The 22,265-nt window shown below is 40.2% G+C and overlaps 1 protein-coding gene across 3 annotated transcripts in view; it reads left to right on the top strand.

Moving 5' to 3' along the window:
• Positions 1-22,265, top strand: part of MYO6 (myosin VI) — a 142,960-nt gene that overhangs the window by 47,089 nt on the left and 73,606 nt on the right. For all 3 annotated transcript variants that reach the window (XM_067702740.1, XM_067702738.1, XM_067702739.1), the window contains exons 2-5: positions 6,076-6,218; positions 11,361-11,430; positions 17,254-17,327; positions 20,359-20,488. In XM_067702740.1, coding sequence (XP_067558841.1) covers positions 6,102-6,218; positions 11,361-11,430; positions 17,254-17,327; positions 20,359-20,488 — 391 coding nt within the window. In that variant the 5' untranslated portion in view covers positions 6,076-6,101. The remainder of the gene's footprint in view (positions 1-6,075; positions 6,219-11,360; positions 11,431-17,253; positions 17,328-20,358; positions 20,489-22,265) is intronic.

The following is a 22,265-nucleotide window of genomic DNA, read 5'->3' as shown; positions in this document are numbered from 1 at the left end:
GTTTTCTTATTTTATTTCTTTGTCAGGAGTTTGTATTTAGTGGTAGGTATTTCCTCCCCGTTGTTATTGAATATTTATTGCTGATAATATCAAGACATTCACAATCAATTTTAATATGAATGTGTTGCAGTGAATGCATAATACCGTATTATGGCAATTAAGTAATTCCCATACTTTATTACTAGCTGAACAAGGTTAACTGGGAAATGTTTTCTAGGAAGGCCTTTTAAAAGGTAATTTAGTGACTAAAGGGAAACCTGCTGAAATATTTTTGAGAATTTTGGTGTACAGGTAAGTTCTTAGGGAACTGAAACGCTCAATGAAAGATTGTGCTAGGTACACACAAAATGCACCAGCCACTGGCCAACGGTTACCTGGTGCCCAGTTTTCTCACAGTGTCTGGACACCTGGGAAGCTAATAGCCTTCAGGATACACTGATACAGATGAGAGAAGTTGCCAGTTTCAAGCTTGTGTGCCAAAGGTGCACATAACATTCTTTTGATCAACAGGGCCGGGGCCTGGCCAGATGAAAGAGTAGTCCTTTTAAAAGGCAAATTTGATACATCTACACAGCTCCCTTACCCCCAGTTAGAATTTAAGGTCCTGGAGGGCAGGGATTTTTGCCAGTTTGGTTTACTGCTCTATTCCAAGTGATTGTTTTCCTGTTGGAAGGCTCCGTGAGGCCAGCCCATGTCTTTTTTTTTTTTTTTTTCGGCCTATCATTATATCTTTAGCAGCTAGCAGTATGTGTTATATACTAGGTGGTCAACTAAATAATAGTTTACAGAATGAATGACTGTGGAAGGCAAGTCTTATAAGGGTTCTTCCTTCCTGTTTAATGCTTCTTCCTTGCTGTCTTGGTATCTTATGCCAGCTCTTTCAGCTCAATTCGAAATTAACTTTAGCTAGTACTCAATTTCTGATACCCTAGCTAATAAAAACAAGGCATTGTCATCTATCACAATCAGAAGTTTAAAAGGGTAATCTTTGAAGGTGATGGCGGCACGGCGGGTGATGGTTCCTATTTGGTGGGCTGTGTCTGCATGTTCAGCCCCGGGTACACGGTCCCTTTTGGGATCATCTCTGGAGTTGCCGAGAAAAAAGGACACGGATGTGTAGGTATTTGTCACCCTGGCCTCCAGTACGTTTGCTCTCCAGGGAGCCTCTTGGTGATCTGCTTCTCAACAAAGCCTCAATGAAAGTTCGCATCGTACCTCTGACAGGCTACAAATTGCGTTTCTATCGACTGCTATAGTGCTTACTTTAAAAACATCAGCTGTCAGTTAAAGGCTAAAAATGAGATAATTTTCAGTTGATGATAGCGTAGTATAGAGCATTCCCTCTCTTCCTGAATAACTTAAGGAATTTCCAGAATTTTAAATTTGCTTAGCCAGCCCCAGAGCTTCTCATTTTTTTCTTTTGTATTCCCGCAGTGCATATGTAGTCAGCTCTTAATGTGTTTATGGTTTCTAGTACAGTAGCAACTGTTTAACTGCTCTTCCTGTGCAGACCTGCTTCATATGTATGAGTGTTGCTTGTATGGGTTTTCTGAATGCTTTTATGGGGACAAATAGTAATATGTCAAAAGAATTTTCTTTTGTGGAATGAATAAATCAGACTTCATTAATGAAGGGTAATTTATGTTATAAATAATTAGGATTCCAAAACTAATTAAATGAAGCCTTATTTTAAAAGAGGTTTTATTTTCGTGAAAGCCTTGCACTCAGTAGAAGATAATCTTTAATTTAATAGAGGTGGGGGTGAGTGTCTACCAGCTCCTCCAGGTACAAGTTACATCATCGACTCAGAGTTACAGAAAGATAAGTTCAGATCAGAATCTGGGCCAGACTGGCCTGGTCCAGAGGCAGTGGGTGTGTTTGATAGTGGTGTTCACAGTGGCCCTTCTGGGGTCATACTGCTCCAGTTTGAACTGGTAATTTGCTTAAGTGCCGAGTTCTAGATTGGAGATCATTTTCCATCAGAATTTTAAAGGCATTGCTTTATCGATTTCCTGCTTTCAGTGTTGCTGAAGCCATTTTGATTCATGATCCTTTGGATATGACGCATGTTTTTTCCCCCCTTTTTCTCTCATTTCTCTGAAAATGTGCAGCATCTTCTATTTCTGGTGTTCTGACATGTGACATGTTGTCCTTTTGTCTGTCCTTTTCCAGGTATTGTGTTGAGGACTTAATTGGCATTTTGGCTAGACTCTAGAGAATCATGCCTTTCAGTTCTGGTGAATTTTCTTTGGATATTGGAAAGCTTTCTCCCCTCTGTGTTTTGAAGGGAACAGGATGTCTGTTTTACCTGGTATTTTGGTGCTGAATCTTTTTACTTGTCTCATTTTTATATCTGTTTTTCTTCTACTTTTTCTTTTTTTGCCCTCCACTTTCTAACTCTTTTTTTTTTTCTTTCTTGGCTTTCTGTAAAAGATAGTCTCAACTTTATTTTCTGTACCTTCTAGTGAATATTTCATTTCCGCTATTACGTTCTTAAAGAAAAATTATTCTGACACTTGTTAAAATGACAAAGACGCCTTTATTCATGACTATTGCAGTAGGAGTGTATTAGCCTGCTTGGGCTGCCGTAATAAAATACCATAGACTGGGTGGCTTAAACAGCAGACATTTATTTTCTCACAATTCTGGGGGCTGGAAGTCTGAGATCAGGTGCCAGCATGGTCGGATTCCAGTGAGGACTCTAGTTCTGGGTTTCAGATGGCTGCCGTTTTGTGGGCCGCTCTCGTGGCCTTTCCCTATAGTGTGTGCATTGAGGTAGAGAGATGTCTCTCTTCCTTTTTTGGTAAGGCTACCAATCCTATTGGATTAGGACCCCACCCTTATGATGACATTAGCCGTGATTACCTCCTGTCTCCAAATACAGTCACGTGGGCGATTACAGCTTCAACATATGAATGTTTGCGGGGGACACAATTCAGTCCATAGCAGACACATACACTCAGCCTATAACAAAGGGGTATTACAGTGGGGAGAACGATTGGGCTTCACTTTGAATGCAGCAAAGACAGCTGGGGATTTATAGCCAGTGAGCAGAGTGCAGGGGTCAGCGGATGAAAAAGACTAAGTGGAAACAGCACAGGTAGGGGATGCTTGCTCAACTGACTTAAAGGGATTCTTTTTGAAGGCAGATTAAGGATTTATATACCAGAGGTAGGGGATGAGGAACTTGATAAGATATCAAGGGTGAGAGAATTTCTCTAAACCGGCTTAGCAGGATTCTTGCTAAAACTGGCCTCTGTAGGCCGAACAAGGACAGCACAGACTCGAAGACCTAGCAGAGGCCTCGTCAAGAAGAGGGCTCAGAGGTGCTGTCGTCTCCCTCCTTGTGCACTGATGTCTTTAATTTAAAGACTCTTTTTACTGTAGATTTAGGGGTTTGAGGAAGGAGCAGCGTTGGATGTGTAGCTTTAAATCTGTTATCTTAACTGGGAAGCTGCAGTAAGTGGTTCAAAATGGGAAAACAATTTAAATAGTTCAAGGAAATTTGACGTTCTTTTTTGACTATGTGGGTTTTGCTTCACTGTGATTTTTTTCTTCAGATACCTCATGATTCCTAAATGATCCCTCATGACTATTCTATAATTTCCCTTTGTATTTAGAACTATCACAAGACCGTTTACTTGACATTTAGTGGTGGCTTCGAACAAGGGATATGGGGGACTGTAAGGGAAGAGGTGGCGCTAGCATCTGTTGGGTGCCATTAGAATGGGGATCTCAGTTTTACGTCACTTAATCCTCATAGCAATTCTGTAAGGTAAGTGATATCGTCACTTATGGGTAAGGATAAAGATAATGATCAGAGAGATTAAGTAACTTACTTAAGAGCTAGTCAGACAGTGGTGGAGCTTAATTTCAAGCCTAGGTTTTAAGACCTTTCAAGTCTTTCTAGGAGAGCATCTCCTTTTACTCCTCGCAAGCTGTGTGAACAGTTCATTCAGTCACTCGGTGAAGGTTGGGTTGCCTGCTCCGTGCTGGGCCTTGGCGACACATGAGGGCTAGGCCATGCCCTGATACGACGGGAATATCACGATCAGACTTACTTTCAGTAGGATTTCTGGTGATCTGTGCACACTGGCAAGAGTGGGAGCAGGTGGCTAAGTTCATTACAGGAGTCCTGGTAAAAGGCCATGTTGGTTTTGACCAGGAAGGCAGAGCAGATCCAGGGAAGTGGGTGGATTTGAGATACCCTATTGGAGGTTAGGGGGCCGACAGGATTAGGGGGTGATAGGGGTTTAGAAGGAGCTGGAAGAATTGAGCATGACTCTGGGTTTGATTTAAAATGAATGGTGTTGGTGCCTTTAGTGATATAATGAACGTGGTGGAACAGAGTAATAATATAATAATAACAATGTTACATCTGTTAGATATCTCCATGAGGAGGTGTCCAGTATGCAGGTTAAACACCTGGGAACTCAGTGGTGCTGTATAGGCCGGAGAAGTCAATTTGGGCATCACATATATAGATTCTATTTAAAGCATGGGACAAGATATGGTTATTTAGGGAAGGTGTGTGGATGTAGGTGTGTGAAGGTGTGGTAATGCAGATCTGAAGCAGTGTTACTCATTCACTTCTGTGGAGAACCCTCAGTTAATTTCTTAACCCTGAATGGCACTGAAACCTGGTCGCATTTACTGCGTGGGGACAGCAGAAGCCATCCTGTAGCCATGGCATGGAAGACATTAACTAGCAAGCACGTTGCAGACTTGCCAATAGTTAGCAGTGTTTAGATTGAACTATATACCAGACATCCTTGTCTAACGTGAGAGGCTAGGCCTGATGGAAGGTCCATGTGGGAAATCCCAGATCTGAGAACGCCACACAAGAGGCGAGTTACGGCACATGTGTCTTCTTCAAGTGTAGATAAGTAAGGAAAAGTAAGTTCCCGCTGAGGTGCTGAAACTAGGACGTCTGGGATCACTGACTGGGTGATTCATTATAACACGTTAGTCTCACAGAATCCAAGCTCATTAAAATTAAAATATTTTATATGTTATGGACCCTTGGGGATACTCTCAAGACAGAATTGTAAATGTTAGGTCTGAGAATGCCAAGCATGAAAGCAGCTTTCTAGGAATGCTTGAAGAACTAGCCTAGAGTTCAAAATAGGCAAAACCTGGAAACAATATGAACGTTCATGTCCAGGACAGCCCGTAGACAACTGTGCATGTGATTCAGTGGGTTAGTGTACACAGCAGCTTGGCTGCACGTCAGAACGTTTTGCTGAATGAGAAAAGCCATACGCAGAAGCATGCGTACTTAACAGTGGGTGCCTCTGGAGGTAGGGATTGACCAGAAGGAGGCACAAGGGAACTTTCTGGTGAGATGGAAATGTTCTGTCTGTTGATTGGGGTGTTTGTTTGAACGGGTATGTCCAGGTGTGGAAACTCATCAACTTGTATCCTTGGAATTTGTACATTTCACTGTCTGTAAGTTTTATTACCTCAGTAACAAAATAAGAAGACAACAAAGCAGTATGCTCAGTGGTTCTGTGGGTATCCCTCTAGGGAGCACAGGGGTGGGGCATCCGTGTAGTCTCAGCTTGTCAGGGAAAGGCTCCCAGAGGAAGTAACCTCTCCTGTGTCTCATTTTTATCCCTCAGGGTCTAAGATAGACTTATTGTTCAAGTCTTAGCCAACTCCACACAATAACATCTCCTCTTCGGATGACTGTTTAATTTATTGTGCAATCGGGAATATTTCAGGCAGTAAAAAGGAGTGCTAGTATAAATTACAGTGGGCAAGAGGTAAAAACTGTGACCATTGGCTCTCTCTTTCTGCGCTGCTCAAAGTGTAGCTGGTTCTCACTGCAGTCACCACCGAAGGAAGACGGTGGCAAAGCAGGTGTTCCCGGCGGGTAGAGCAGCCTCTGCTTGGTCCCCCTGTACAGGTGGTACAGGGGTGGGTGCAGCGGGATGGCAGGGGATGGGGATTACCCCTGCAGGGGTGCTCATGTGTTTCTAAGAATTGCGATTTACGTGTTAACTGAAAAAAAGATTGTTATCTTTTTTCATTTCCAGAGTTACTCACGTTGCTTTGTTCGTTCCTTTGAAACAGGAGATAGTGGATAGCTCCCTTCAGAAATGGAGGACGGGAAGCCCGTTTGGGCGCCGCACCCTACGGATGGATTTCAGATGGGCAATATCGTGGATATTGGCCCTGACAGCTTAACGATTGAACCCTTGAACCAAAAAGGCAAGGTAAGAAGTTTCTCAGAAAGATTTCAGAATTTGATTTGTGTCTGTAGGTATCTCCCTTTTTCAATGAGGTAGGTATTTTTTTAGCACAGTATAGGGGAAAGCAGTTTTCTGGTCAGTGAATCCTACTTTTCTCCTGAGTTGTGTGATTAAATCAGAAGTGCATACCCTAGGGGGAAAACGGTGTCCCATCGTAAAATCAGACAGTAATTTAGTGAGCCTTTCATTAGCATATTCTTAAGAAGAAATAGCTATATGACAAAATATAAACAATAACATTTTTTATTCCTTAAGCCATATAACTAAAGTTATGAATATATCTGTGATGTATTCAACATGTTACCAAGTAAAAATATAAAAAGTGAATGGGATTATGTTATGAAATTTTGCTTTTTGTTTTTTAGCTTCTGGATAATTCTTTTTTAATCTTTTTTTATTGAAGTATAGTTGATTTACAATGTTGTGTTAATTTCTGCTGTACAGCAAAGTGATTCAGGTATACACATATACACACTTTTTTTTAATATTCTTTTCCATTATAGTTTATCACAGGATATTGAATATAGTTCTCTGTGCTGTACAGTAGGACCTTGTTTATTTATTTTAAAGTTTATGTATTTTATTTTTGGCTGCGTTGGGCCTTCGTTGCTGTGCACGGGCTTTCTCTAGTTGCGGCGAGCGGGGGCTACTCTTCGTCGTGGTGCACGGGCTTCTCATTGCAGTGGCTTCTCTTGTTGTGGAGCACGGGCTCTAGGTGCACGGGCTTCAGTAGTTGTGCCTTGCGGGCTCTAGAGAGCAGGCTCAGTAGTTGTGGCGCACGGGCTCAGTTGCTCTGTGGCATTTGGGATCTTCGCGGACCAGGGATCGAACCCATGTCCCCTGCATGGGCAGGCGGATTCTTAACCACTACGCCACCAGGGAAGCCCGACCTTGTTGTTTATCCATTCTATATATAATAGCTTACATCTGCTGTTAATTATTTTTTAAAAAGCTTTTATATTTACTTAAATTTATTATCGTGATTGTAGTGAAAATATTTCTATTAAATAAAGATATTTAAGTCTTAAGCATAACCGTCTGTTATTATTTTTGTTGTAATGGTACTTTTTAAAGCATAAAAGCATACTTTAATTTGGTACACATGGTGTCTATTTCCTTTTAGGCTTAGACATAGACTAGACAATATAACAAAGTGAAAAGTATGGGGGAAAAGTGACCTGGAGCCTTTTCAGCCTTCATGGGGACCGTAGGGCCTACCTATTTTGTGGGAGAGCTTAACACTTTTCAGTTTAATCAGTGTTCCCCTTAAGCAGGACTTCTGACTAAATTAAATTTGTTGATGTCATTTCTGTTTACTTTAGACTCTGCCAGTGTTCATGAATAATTTATGTTCTACTGATACATGGTTAACTAATGCCATATGACTGCCATCCTTCTGGGAACCTTAGAAAAACAAGGTGGATCTCTCATGAGGTCTGTTCACAGAGAAAACTATTCTGTTACTGTAAACAACCCAGGAACCTAAATGCATAATATATAATGTGCAATGTTAGCGGCGGCCAATTAAAGATACCCTCAGGAAAGAAAAGACAAAGTGTTTCTAGTTTTTCCTCTTATTAACAAGTACCTATTTGTACTTACAATGCAGTACATGTTCTAAAAAAAGAAAGAATTTAAAAAAAGAAACTCAGTTATTTTTATTTATTTGAAGCTGTAGGGGAGGAAAAATTTTCCTCTACCCTTTTGGGTCTCTGGCTGGGCCTGAAAATTAAATCGACATAAGACACATTCACAGTAGGAAAGCATATGAATTTTATCAGATTTTTACATGTACACAGCAGCCTTCACAAGAGAATGAAGAATTGAAGAAGTGACCAGAGCAGGAAGCTTTTATATCTTTTAGACAAAGAAACAATACATTTGTGAAGAACTGATAAGGCAAGGGGGTCTGGGCTAGGGGTGGTAAATGGTGGAGAAGTGGTTAGGAAGGTAAGGGTTACTCTGGCAAGACAAGGTTTGTTTGCACAGATTTCTCTTGGTCTCCATTCCCTCCGCTGGTGATAAGAATGTCTTCTTTCCTCCCGGTAGAGCGAGGGCACCTTGCACGTGGGAGTTTTATCTCCTGCTCTCAGGAATAAAAAGGGTCAGAGTGCCCTTCTTACATCTGTTGTTTCTCAAGGGCCCTTAACTCAAGATAATCAGTATGCCAGAGTAGCATGTTCTGGGGTGACAGAAATTCAGTGAGCCTTTCATTATCTTTCAAAGTCTCCTTTCATTTTTGTTTAACATATCTTATAAGCACAGTAAATCAAAAGCCCCAAATGAAATGAAAAGTATATTTCCTAGTTCTATGTCGTTATATGTATTCTCTTATATCCATAAGTAACAAAATAATTCAGTTCAGGGATAGAAGAAACTTTATCTACGGGTATGTGCTTTTTTATAGTTTTAAGTATTTTGTGCTTTCATCTGTGCCTTATTAGTATTAATCAGGTGCGCACATAGAACCAATAAAAACACTTAAAATTCAAACTGTGGCGTCATGAAAACTTTATGGATCGCAGATTATTTATGAACTAAAGTGGAAGCTTCTTTTCACAAAATCTTTTCGAAAGTTAACCAATTCTCAGGGATTTCTTTTCATCTTAATCCCCTCCCTGCCCCCACTTTCTGATCAGGGTCTTAATAAATTGTGCAGTGTCATAACGACTGTGTGGTTAAAAAGATCTGTAAGAGAAGCAGTCTTTTGTGTAGATGATTCATGGAGTAGAGATCGTCAGCGTTTAAAAATGAAGGAAGTGCGTGAAGCAACGGACAAGTCAAGTGGATCTGTTTGCTGATACAGTAGAAGCATAGAAGAGGGAGTGATGAGCTCTAGTGGGGAACCTGTCTTTGTTGATGGCAGTGCCTTTTAAAGTTTTTCAGTCATGGCCCGTCGTAAGAAATAGATTTGAAATCGCATTAGGTATACGTATTATTCATGTGTGTGTACGTGTGTACTGATGACAAATAGATTTTACATGTCAACAAGTATATGTATCGTGTGTGTGTGTATTCAAATGCAACATCCTTACCGTCTGTGATGCATTCTGATATTTTCTAATATCTTTTATTCTGCTAAAAATGCCATCTTGAATCTCTCAATTGATTTCATGTTGCGTATTTGCAGCTGACTGGCCTTCAGGCTAAAGCCCTAAACACATGGCATTAAGGGTCTACCTTTCCTTTTCCCTGTGTTGCTTGTCTTGTCTTTTGTCGACCAGCAGTCTCCCCCTCATTCTCTTGCCCTTATGCTGAGTCTTATGTGTCTTTCTCCTCCTCTTCCAGCCTTCCTCGCAGGGTTTATCAGGTCCTCAGGGAGCCAGGTGGTGCTGGGCTCTGTGTGTCGCCACTCACAGTACTCCTTTTGCCTGGAATGCTGCTCTCCGCAGCTCTGTGCTTATTTAGCAAATATTCATCTCTCAGGAGCGACTGAGGTCACCTCCTTTATGAAAGTTTTCCACAGATGCCCTGTGTCTTCCTCCTCCTTACATGCAGTGGAGTTTACCGTTGATTACTCTTCGCTTTGAGGAGTGGTATACCTTCTTCGCCTCCCGTAACGCTATTGGAGACATTCGTTTACATTTCTCCCCTCCCTGCTAGACTGCAGTCTTCTCAAGTGCAGGCACTATTTTCTTTGTCCATGTTGTCATGGAGCTGGGTGCACTGTGTTTGCTGGGTGGTAGGTGTTTACTGTGATCTCTTGATAGGAGAAAAAGCCTCCTTCCTCTAAGAGAAAACAGTTGCCTTAATGAAACAGATTTCCTCCTTCTCACTGAGTAGGTAGTAGAGGGGAGAAGATGATGGGGGCTGGTGATCATTTGCGGGGTGAAAAAGGATCGAGAGAAACAGTGTTTTAGACTCATTACAGGCCTTTCAGCCCCAAGATTATTAACCTTCCCATTCTAGGAAGGAACTCTGTGTCCTGCACCCCATTTACGGAGCCAACACCTGGGGTTGGGGAGGCTTTAGCTGAGGCTGTGAAAGTGGCACATAGATCTGTGATATTAGCGGTGATTTCTGAACGTGTTTTCCCTGTAGAATCATTGTTATAAATTGTGGATTGTTTTATAGTACCATAATATACTTAATGTATGTTATGGACTAGTTCTGAATTTGTGATTTCTCCTTTAAACCTTTCCTCATTTATAACGTTAAGAACATGTGTAGTGGGTTCCAACTAATTAACTTCTAGAGTTTTCAGGGCATAACAGTTTTCTAATTTGGGTGTGACTTTGAATTGAGGTATAACACTAGTAGCCTGGATTTTCCTCTGTAAACTACAGCAGTAGCCTTGCCTTATACTCTTGCATATATATACATATACAGACCTGCAAGTATTCTAAAATAATTGAACAGGTTTTCCTTAGAGATTGGTTTGATATGGATGGAAACTTCAACCACAGGAGTAATTGTAATTGTTTGAGAAATAGAAATGTATAGGTAACTATTAGAATGGCATGGAGAAAATTTAATTCTCTTCCGATGTAATTTGAGATCATTTCTTCTCTCTTCCAAGATACTATCTTAATTCTAGAGTTTCTGCCGTAGTATTTAAATGATATAATAAACACCAGCTTATTCATGGATATCTGTAATGTTATGGACCTAATAGTTTCGGATACTGTTTATATTTTTGACACATTCCTGTACAGGAATTTGTGTCTAATGTGTTTTACTCAGACAAGAGCATTAATTAAATTATGGTCTCTTGGTATATCTGATTGATTGATTGGATGTTACTTTTTTCCTTTTTTAAAACAATAAAATTGCTGTATACATAAACATTAACATTTTTATTTTTTTAAAAAGTTGTTAAACAGCCTACCTATGTAGACGTAATATACTTCTTGTTTTGTCCCACTCTAGGTGTTCCAGCACAGGTTTTGTTTTTGTTTTATTGATTTCCATTATTGATTCCATGTTCATAGTAATAATGGATAATATGTTTGAGTAATGACTTGTTAAGTAGTAGGGTCTTGTATTACATTTTAATGAAGAGCATATCATTGCCATTATTTTCAATGTATGCAGTCAGTTAAGCTCCTTTATCTTTCTTATTATTTGTAAGCGTCTAGTTTAATGAGCTCTTGTTTTGTTTTTCAGACATTTCTGGCTCTCATAAACCAAGTGTTCCCTGCAGAAGAGGACAGTAAAAAAGATGTGGAAGATAACTGTAAGTATCAATTTAAAAAGTAGTTCTCATCATAGAAAAGGAAACTGTTCCTTCAAAAAATATACGAGTGATTATATTACAGGGCACACTGTCCTTGTTCAGAAGAAATGTTGCCTTTTGACCTGAAGGTTCCTGTGAATGGAGGAGCCCCACAGTCCTAGATGCACTGTTCTCTCACATTTGCACTTTGGTGAAGGGGTCTCTCCTGAATATCTTTTTAGTGTTATCTCAGTTGTGTAAATACAGGGAATGGTAATCATTTACTAACTATGAAGCCTGAACTAAAGATCTCTTGGTTTTATGGTTTTTTTTGTTTTTTGAACCTCTGAATCATCTGGAATCAGATGATTTTTATTGCTGTATCTGTGGTTCAATAATTTGGAAGTTGAGTCAGGAGGACCCATTTAGTGTCACCCTCTGAAGGAAACAAACATTAAAAAAAATACAATGTAATAAGTACTAATTGAAAATTGATTTCAGAACATTGGACTAAAGTGCAGCATTAATTTGACTTATCTAGAATAATCTAGAATAACTATCTTAGAATTTTTGGTGCAAAAATACTGTATCCAGAGCAATAGGCCATGTTTATTCTTACATTTTCAAGATAAAGCGGTAATCATGTTTCATTTTTTATGTGGCGATATTTAAGAATCATGTCCAGTTGTCATGGGTTTCGTTAAATGTATCTGGCATTAAAAACTCTGCAATTAAATAAGAGAGGTAGGAGAAAGGAATATATTTTGTCCTTATGGGTTTTCTCTGGAGTTCGCATTTGAGTAAGCCTGTAAGATCCGCCCCCATGTGACGTGGAATATAGGAGTAATGGGGGAGCCCCGAGTTCAGATTCTCACTGTGCCATTAGGCAGCTGTGTGCCCGTAGGCAGTTTCTCTCTCCCCTTTGAGCTTCTCGTCTGGGAAACAGGAGTAATGATTTTTACGTTTCATGCTTACAGATGATACATTTAAAATGCTTGGTGCAGTGCCTGACCTCTAACAGCCTCTCAATAGATGGTATCTGTTGTTATTAGGTGTAAGAGACTGGGAGAAAAAATGTGGCGCTCCCTTCCTTTCCAAAATTGCTAGAGTTTGTCTGATGGGATCATATTTTTCTGAACAGCAATCAGAACAACAACAAAGAGGAACGCGATTCTGTCGTATCTAAAATAAGAGAGAATTCTTTTCTGTTAAAACTTGCTAGGGTATTCAGAATTGGAATCAATCCTTTTCATATATCAAAATAATGTTTTCTGGTTTATATATCCACGTAGAGCTAAACACAATAAATGATGTTGAATTACTTTTAATCCATTTCTTAAATATTTTAAAGCAGTCTCCCTCTGATTGTTTCATGGTGGTGGACTCGTCTGACCGTTTAGTTTTCCCGGTCTTAGTGGAGATTTGCCGCTTCTTGTAGGTGTTGACTCTGGTGATGCCAGACGGCAGGGATGTTGCTGAGGATGTCCCCTGTCCTCACCACACAGTAGTCCAGCCCTACTTGATGTCCCCTTTCTGAAACCACATCATGAATGCAGCTCTAACGGTTGAGTTTAGAATGCAGGTTTTCCAGCGAAAGTGGTTCCATCACTTATTAGTTTAGTCCTTTTGCCTGAGGCTTGGTTGCCCACTACACCGCTGTCCTCCGCCAAGTGACACAGGATGTTGTTTGTTTGGGTCTCACGTGCGTATTTCTAAAATCCTTTCCTCTTCTCTGTATCACGGTAATAATGTGATGATTAAGAGCTTGATGTGGGGGGCTTCCCTGGTGGCGCAGTGGTTGAGAATATGCCTGCTAATGCAGGGGACACGGGTTCGAGCCCTGGTCTGGGAAGATCCCACATGCCGCGGAGCAACTAGGCCCGTGAGCCACAACTACTGAGCCTGCGCTCCACAACAAGAGAGGCCGCGATAGTGAAAGGCCCGCGCACCGCAATGAAGAGTGGCCCCCACTTGCCGCAACTAGAGAAAGCCCTCGCACAGGAACGAAGACCCAACACAGCAAAAAAATAAAAAAATAAAAAATTAATTAATAAACTCCTACCCCCAACATCTTAAAAAAAAAGAGCTTGATGTCTATAGAGCATCCTGAACTATGTGATAAAGGTTCTGTTGAAACAGATACACGAGTGGACTTCTGATAGTGCCCTCATACTATAGCAAAATTTATTACCTAGTTATATCTCCAGGTTTTCTATGTGAAAGGTTGTATGTGTGGAGTTTAGTCTGTTAACTTTGCCTTCTTACTTGACTCTTGAGCATTAATGCCAGAATAGGAAAATAGTTCAGGGATGTGAGGTTGCTAATTAAAATAAGCATTTTTTGGGTGCTAATTTTTAAGCTACTGTTACTTACATGGCATATAATAATCTCCGTGAATGATCACTGTTAGAAGTCGAGAATAATAAACTATAATATTGGAAAGAATCCCCAAAGTTGCCTGGTTCACTCTTTTTCAGTAATGGAATGACTTCTACAGCAATGTAACGATAGAAGTGATTGACTTCTACTGCCTTGAAGTTGTTTGTGGGTTCTTTTTTTTTTCTCTCAGTGAACCAGGACTGTAACAAATAAGCAGAATCTTAAATGCTTAGATAACTCCCTAGTCAGATTCCTAAATTTAAGAATTGAGTGATATCTACTCTTCATTAGAAACTTTTGGTGTCCTCAGTATATATTAATTATACCAGAATTCTTCTTACGGAGTTTATAAAGAAACAAAGACGTTCATTCTTTTATTATGTCTTATTAAAAAGTTTTTAATATCGAGTGTATAGTCAAATCTATGAATAATTAGGCATAAAAGGCGAACAGTTCGCCTAAAGTATTGCATGTCAGTAGCCAAACCAAGTAGTCCTGGGGTGGCCACTGGGATGGGGGGGGAGGAGGGAATTTGGTGGAGCAGGAAGTGATGTCCAAGACCCTCTGAGCATCCCTAGGTCGTGCCTTCAGGGATGCAGAGGCCCCTGAGACTTAAACGTTTCCCATTCTGGCAAGCTGAGGGTCATACATGTTCCCTTCTGTCTTTCCTTTTCTGTGTCTTTATTTAAATGGAGTAGTCTGAGTAGCATAATTTAAGAGGAAGACCCTCTGATCCAAATTTTTATTGTCATTGGCAGGTATTTCAGCAGTGAGGGATTTTTTTTTTTAACATCTTTATTGGAGTATAATTGCTTTACAATGTTGTGTTAGTTTCTGCTTTATAACACAGTGAATCAGCTATACATATACATATATCCCCATATCTCTTCCCTCTTGCATCTCCCTCCCTCCCACCCTCCCTATCCCACCCCTCTAGGTGGTCACAAAGCACCGAGCTGATCTCCCTGTGCTATGCGGCTGCTTCCCACTAGCTATCTACCTTACGTTCGGTAGTGTATATATGTCCATGCCACGCTCTCGCTTTGTCACAGCTTACCCTTCCCCCTCCCCATGTCCTCAGGTCCATTTTCTACGTCTGCGTCTTCATTCCTGTCCTGCCCCTAGGTTCTTAAGAACCATTATTTTTTTAGATTCCATATGTATGTGTTAGCATACGGTATTTGTTTTTCTCTTTCTGACTTACTTCACTCTGTATGACAGACTCTGAGTCCATCCACCTCATTACAAATAGCTCAATTTCGTTTCTTTCTATGGCTGAGTAATATTCTCTTGTATATATGTGCCACATCTTCTTTATCCGTGCATCTGTCTATGGACAACAGTGAGGGATTTATTTAGTTGAATTACCAGATATCCCTGAGAAGGCTGGTGGTAAGGTATGGGAGGAGGTAAAGAAAGAAGGGCAAGCAGCCATCCACGTGCCATGTAGATGTATATGATTAGCTTTTCTAGGGGAGCCGTATCATGGGGTTAGGCATTCTTACTTACAGGAAGCAGAGAGTAGCAGATAGAGTATCATGCAGCCAGGCAGTTTCAGAGGAACCTGAGCGATGGGCGAGTGGTTCAATGTTGTGCTTTGCATAAGGAAAGGCAGCCTGTAGATCAAGCTCCTGGGGACGGGGGTGGAAGAAGTGCAGGGGTATGGAAGGTAGGGGACCGAACCCACACGAGATACCCTCTGCTGCCTGCCTTCTCCACATCTTTCCTCAACTGAAAGGAGGGCTGCCGTTCGACTGTTAGGGGCCTCCACCCACTTCTTACTCTGTATTTTTCTGCTGTAAGTGGCATTAGAAAAGTGAGGCCCGTGTCCTTGCAATGTGAACTGGCTGCATCGTGTGAGTGTAGAAGCATGGGCAGTCTGTTGAGACAGGTAGAGCAACGGGCTCTTGTTTGACAGAATTGGTCGGGTGTTGAATTGTAGGTTATATATACACACAGTGTAGGCATATATACAACTTCAGTGAGGGATCAAGCAAACAAGCAAATGAATCAGGCAGGGCCCTGCCCTCAGGGATAGAAGCCAAAACCAGATATACAAAATTGTCATCACAAGACTGGCATTCTGTGGTGCGCACCATAAGGCAAGTACAAAGGAGCAAGTAGTCCTCGTGGTGGTGGGGTAGTGAGAATGGGGAGGTGTCATTTGAGGGATAGTCTTTGAACTGACCTTAAAGGATGGGTGGATGTTTGATACCTAGAAATAGAGAGGTGCAGCCCAATGCATGCATGATAGTTGAGTTTGGTAAATGGTTTACTCTGCCTGCAGGTTAGACCATATTAAAGGGAGTTATGGAAAATTATATGAAAAGGTCAGTTGAATGCAGGTTTACTAAGGGCCTTGAATATCAGACTTGAACATGGATTTGGTAGTTGACGGAGACCCACTGATGAGTTTTGAGGAAGAGAGAGATTTAGTCAGGGCTCTAGTGTGTTAAGATTAATGCACTGAGCAATCTGGGTTAGAGAGGAGAGAGACTGCGGCAGTAGACAAGTGAGAGGCTGCTGTGATTGCAGAAGAGGTAACGACGCCTAAACTGGGATTGGGGCTGTGGAAATGGAAAGAAAGGAGAGACATTTCAGAGACTCAGATTGTGCTAATTTTGAGTGGCTGCCATGAAGCTGGTGCTGTGCTATACTTTATTAAATGTATAAAGACTTGGAAATGGGCTTAGAGCAAGGAGGGGGAGAGAGGATGGTCCTAGTATTGACCAAGGCTTGCAGAATAGATGAGTGGGAAATGGTGGTGCTGATAATGGAAACAGAGTGGTTGGGGGAAGAGTGGGCTTGTCTGCTCAAGTGCGTGGTGGAAACGTGGAAATGGAGCTCAGGCGACTGAGGGCCGGGGCAGTAGATCAGGCTGGGAGAACAGGATGTGTCAGAGCGTTAGGAGAACAGACGTTAGGAAAACAAGATTTCTACCCTGATGCTGCTGTCAGTTAGCTGCATATCCTGGTTTAAGACGTACAGATTTCTTCAGGATTCTTGTTTAGTCTATCGGTTGTGAGGCACTGCCTGAATGACACGACCTTCCCATTCTAAAATTTTATCTTTTGTGTTTTTCCTGTAAAATTCTGAGCATCAGATGGGATTAGTGTCGTCTACTCATCTTTTTTGTGTCAAAATGTATTAAAATCAGCACTATCTAAAGTAGTTCTTTTTTTCCACTTGAATTGTACTCGGTTTTTTGTACTCACCTGGTACAAACTAGAGGTACTCACCTCACTGGAAATTTATTGTTTAAAAATATCGCTGTAACACATATGTAAACTAGATACATTTTACATCAGCCTCTGGGGTTTACACGTACCAGGAAAAAGATGGAATTGAATCTAACGTAACAGGTGAATTTTAGCTTTGGATCAGAGCGATTCAGATTAAGATGGCATTGTTTTATTTTACTTTCTTTCTTCAAATAGCTAATGATTTACAAATTTTCCATCTCAGGTTCATTAATGTATTTGAATGAAGCCACACTGCTCCATAATATCAAAGTTCGATACAGTAAAGACAGAATTTACGTAAGTATTTTACCTGTAGGTTAAGTTTTTGTGGGCATAATTATTTTACGTGCTACTGTTTGATTTTGTTGAGCTTGAAATTTTCTAACAGGAAATCCTACTGAACGGAGTGGGAGCTCCATGAGGGTAGGATTCTTTTCTGATGTATTGCTCCGACACCAGGGCTTAGACCACACATGGTACCTAGTAGGCACTTCATATATGTTTGCAGAATGAAATAATGAATGCAGAGCATCATCTAATATCATTCAGACTTAAAACTATCCAGTTTGGATATTTAAGAAAAAAGAACACTGATTATTTTGAGTTTTGATTTTTTAACTTTTGGCATGTATCTGTAGATCTGTTTAATTGATGCAGTTTCCACATTGTTCTGCAAAACATTTACGGCAGACTATGAGGCATACGTATTGAAATGAAAAACTTGGAAGACAAAACGGTGTGAATTAGAATAGAAGGCTGTACGTGAGGAAATATCGAGCACACTGAAGTGCTGATCATAGAGCCTGAATAGTTGCAATAGTTCATTCCAAATAGATAACTTACCCTAAAAACCCAGGATACTTAAAAATGAAAGACAATGCTTTTAATGGAAATAGGGTTTGTACCACACCATTCAGATGGATACTTAACTAGTCTGTTTTAATTATAATGATTCATTGGGCACGTATGAGTTCTATATATCCCTTTGTTGGCTGGAGGTAAATTACCACACTGTAGCCCTCCTGTTATAAAGATGGGACTCTTCATTATTTTTGAACGAAGAAAACACATGGCTTCTTTGACACTTCCTGGATCAAATGACATTCTTAATCTTTTATATCACTATCAATTTGCCTAATTGTACTTACTTAATTCTGACTAAATTACCTTTAGTCTTTGCCATCTGTCCAAGTAATGACAGCTGGGAAATAGAACTAATCTAGTCTTTTCCAAAAGAGTTTACTTGCTGTCTTTCAGTTATACATAGTTATTAAGTCTTTACTTTCCTCCTTGATTTTTCTCAAAATCAACTAAATAGTGTATTTCGGTTAATATGTATATATACACACACATATATATATATGGCTATTCTTATTTAAAATATATTTAGAAGCAAAATTCGCTTAATCAGCATACTAATATTGAGTATCTAATGTGTGCTAAATGTTGTTTTAGGTACTAAAATAATACAAATTTAAAAAATTTGTTTGTTAAAGCAGCTTAACTTGTAATAAGTCAGTAAAAGTTGATTTAGATGTAACCATCTTTCAAGAAGAACTGGCTACTATTTTTTCTTTCCATGTCTAACATCACTTGGTGGTAGTGGAACAATCTTATTTATTTGAGCAAGTTTTAATTGTTTTAATATCTTTTTCTTGAAGTTTACGCATTTTAAATTACCTTTACAGAATGATCTTATTCAGAGAAATTGAGATACTTTGTTTTCATTTGGGATGTTTATAGGAAAGCTTCACACCCATGGGATTTTCGTTGGTCTTTTAAGGCTTCCTGTGCTGCAGTGGTGCTACATTTGCCGACTGTGACCATTGATAGCTGAAGGTTTACGTGCAGAATTCATTGTACTTTCAAAAAAATTAGTTGTCTTTTTTTCACATCATGTTTAGTTGACCTAAGATGTGTATGCGGTTGGGCATATGACCCATGTGTTAGATAGTGGCTGTTCAGCGTCATCAGCTCCTGTTTGGAAAACCAGTATTTTCAAAGTTAATGAAAGGCGTGACTGGTGGGTTTTTGCCTAGCCAGTTATGCCTTTCAGTTATAAAACCATTGAATATCAGCAATACACAAATAGAGTTATGATTATCATAATATATGTAAGAGAGGGGAGCAGTTCAGAATAGTTTAAATTGGATATTTTTATATGTCTCACCAACCAGAATTGCCACCATTCTCCCTTAGATTTGAGTAGAACAATAGCTAACTCACATGTAACATTTCCCTTGGTTACTAAAGTCTCTGTTACTTTCCTTTTGTTTCCCATAGAAACATTATTATCGGGAATTTCTTATTTTTTACCCAACTCCAGGAAACATCTTTGGGAACATTCATGGAATTTTAGATGAGTAGGCTGGGGTTTCTGCATCATTTCCCTTCCACAACTAGAAGCAGAAAAGAGAAAAACATGGTCTTGTGTGCCCTACTTTGGCCAGTAAACCACAACTAATTGCTAAACCACAACTTTCTTTCTATCCACGAGGAATTTTATAAATCTTATTGGTGGCATTTTTCTGGTCTTTTGAAGCCACAGTGAAATTTCAGATTTAAAAGCAAGCTTCACTTGCTCACTAAACATTTAGCCCGTCAGTATTCTAGGCAATGGTTAGCGCATAGGCTGTTTTGCAAAAATCTGGGACCAAGTGGTCACCACTGAGCTAAATCAGTCCTTGGCTTTCAGTGATGGGCATAGGCCTAGAGGATCCTGTGAGCTGTGTTAAACTCTTCAGGGCCTAGAGGGTCCTGTGAGCTATGTTAAACTCTTCAGGGCCTAGAGGGTCCTGTGAGCTATGTTAAACTCCTCAGGGCCTAGAGGGTCCTGTGAGCTATGTTAAACTGTTTAGTAGCAGGGTGAGGAAAGTAGTCTAGGCGAGGAATGCAAATAAGCAAAACTCAGGCTGTAGGCATAGAGTAGATGTCATAAGTGGAGTCAACAGGAGGTGTCTGAGATGGAGGTGTAGACTCAGCTCTGCCCAGGCAGACCTGGTAGTGGTGAACCTGGGAGGGGGTGTGTGGGAGGAGCATGTTTCCTTTGAGGCAAAGGGAGGTCAAGAGAGATGATTTTGATTTTGGATGTGCTGAGTTTTAGATGGCTGTAGGTTAAGAAGATGTAAATATTTATTAAGAGTTAGAGAAATATGGGTCCTATAGAGATCAGGGAATATTTAGGTCTAGAAATGCAGATTTAGGAGTTCTACTTATAGAGAGAACTGGGGGTGTCTATTTGCTGTGTGTTCTTTCTCCTGTGACCCTTGTTTGGTTTTAAATGAAAACAGTAATTGGAAAATTTTATGTTTACGTCTTTCCCACTTAGACATATGTGGCCAACATTCTGATTGCAGTGAACCCGTACTTTGACATACCTAAGATATATTCTTCAGAAACAATAAAGTCGTACCAAGGAAAATCTCTTGGGACGATGCCACCTCATGTCTTCGCAATTGGTAAGTAATTTATTGTATCTTAATATTTATTTTTCTTTAACTTGTACAGGTTTACTCAGTTTTTCTTTTGGATTAATAAGAGGTACCATGAATTGAATACGTATTTTGGAGGGCTTGTGTGCATTCTGAATGTGTCACCATGTCAGGAGCACGTATTCACACAGGGTGGGGAAGATACTTTTGCGGCCAACTCATGGGGCGGTTGTACCTCATTACCTTTGTTAAAGGCCCGTGTCGTTAAGCGTGTCCACCCAGTTGAAAGTAGGTCATAATAAAAGCTGACCTATTGTTTTCTTCTGACTCCACCTGAAAAGTGTCCTTCCACAACTAGGAAGGAGGCCCGGGCTGTCTGCTGTTACCCAGGTCATCACTAGTGAGCGCGTTACCTGGGCTAGAAGGGAGCTGTGAGAGCAGCCGTCTTCCATGCTTTGTCCTGCATCAGGGCTCTGTAAAATGTAAAGGATCGACAGTGATACATGCTTCATATCTCTGGGGTATCCGTGTGGGAAGGCCGCAACATCTGTCTTTGTCTTTCTCAGGTGCTCTCTCATCTCAAAGCACTTTAGCTCTAGGGAGCAGAGAGGGAGTTATTTGACAGGCGTCCCCCATAGCTGGTGACTGCAGGTACAGAGATGTTAGCTAAGCCTTGGGATTCAGACATAGCTGGCAGTTAAATGATGACACGTTTTGGTTCTGGTTCTTAGTGCAATTAGTTTCTCTCTGGGCTTTCTCTTTGTACCTGTATTATGGCCTAACCGGGCTTCACCTCTAGATTTGGCTGACCGTGTACTGTGTGCTACTAGGCAAAGGTGAATGTGTACACCAAGTCCACTGCAGCTGCACATTGACTTCTGGTTCTGTGATGCTCTGATGGGCATGGGTATGTGTTCTGTCAGCCGGCTAAATGGTGCAAAATCCTTAGAACCTCAATGGGAGCAAGTTACGTGTTTAAAATGTAAATAAACCAGCTTTTATTTTTAGTTGTTTACTGCTAAAAAAGTTTTTACAAGGATTCCACGAAAGTGGGTGGAATAGATTGCTGATAAATTGGTCAAAGGGATGTGTGAATACTCTTGTGTGTAGTTTGCATTTGGCCCTTAGAGTAAAAGCCATTAGTAGAGCTTTCTTCGCTGGTATGGGTAGCACATGCCTGAGGTGAGAAATAGTTGCCTTATAGGGCTAAGTTTGTCAGGACCTAATTTTTAATCAAAATTGTTTTAATTTGAGCCCACTTTAATAGAATTGAATTGTGCTCATCTTGTCCGTGGAGTCTTAAAGACATCTTATAGTCTAAATTGTTGGAGTGTAATGAAGATAGTGAAAAATTGTATATATAAATCATCACAAATCTAAAAAATTTAAAGCAGTTACTTTTGCCTGTTTTTGAAATGCTGAAAAATCCTACACGATGTTTAAATTTAATAGTAGTATTACAGAAACCCCCCCCCCCAGATTTATTGTGCAGTTATGTATTTTTTTTTCTCCAGCAGAAATTTTGGCTGCCAGATTTCTTAATCGGTAGCTCGTTACTTCTTGCTTTTTTCTCCGGGGATGTCATTAGTTATGCATAGTGAGCATTTTTCATCTCTCTGCAGGTCTGCTCTAGTATGAGGAAAAGCTGAGCCACAGCTCATAATATGGAGACATTCTAGTACAAACATAAGAGTTGTTTATTTGATTTCATATTACCTAGCTGTCAGGATAACTAGAGAAAATGTTTAACGTATATACCTTTAGAGATGTTTTGAACACTTTTCAATGATTTTATTTAAACATT

Source organism: Pseudorca crassidens, chromosome 13 (assembly GCF_039906515.1).
Source record: "Pseudorca crassidens isolate mPseCra1 chromosome 13, mPseCra1.hap1, whole genome shotgun sequence".
In the NCBI taxonomy this organism is placed as follows: domain Eukaryota; kingdom Metazoa; phylum Chordata; class Mammalia; order Artiodactyla; family Delphinidae; genus Pseudorca; species Pseudorca crassidens.
Note: the sequence above shows the minus strand (reverse complement) of the source record. Positions and strands in the feature narration are given on the sequence as shown.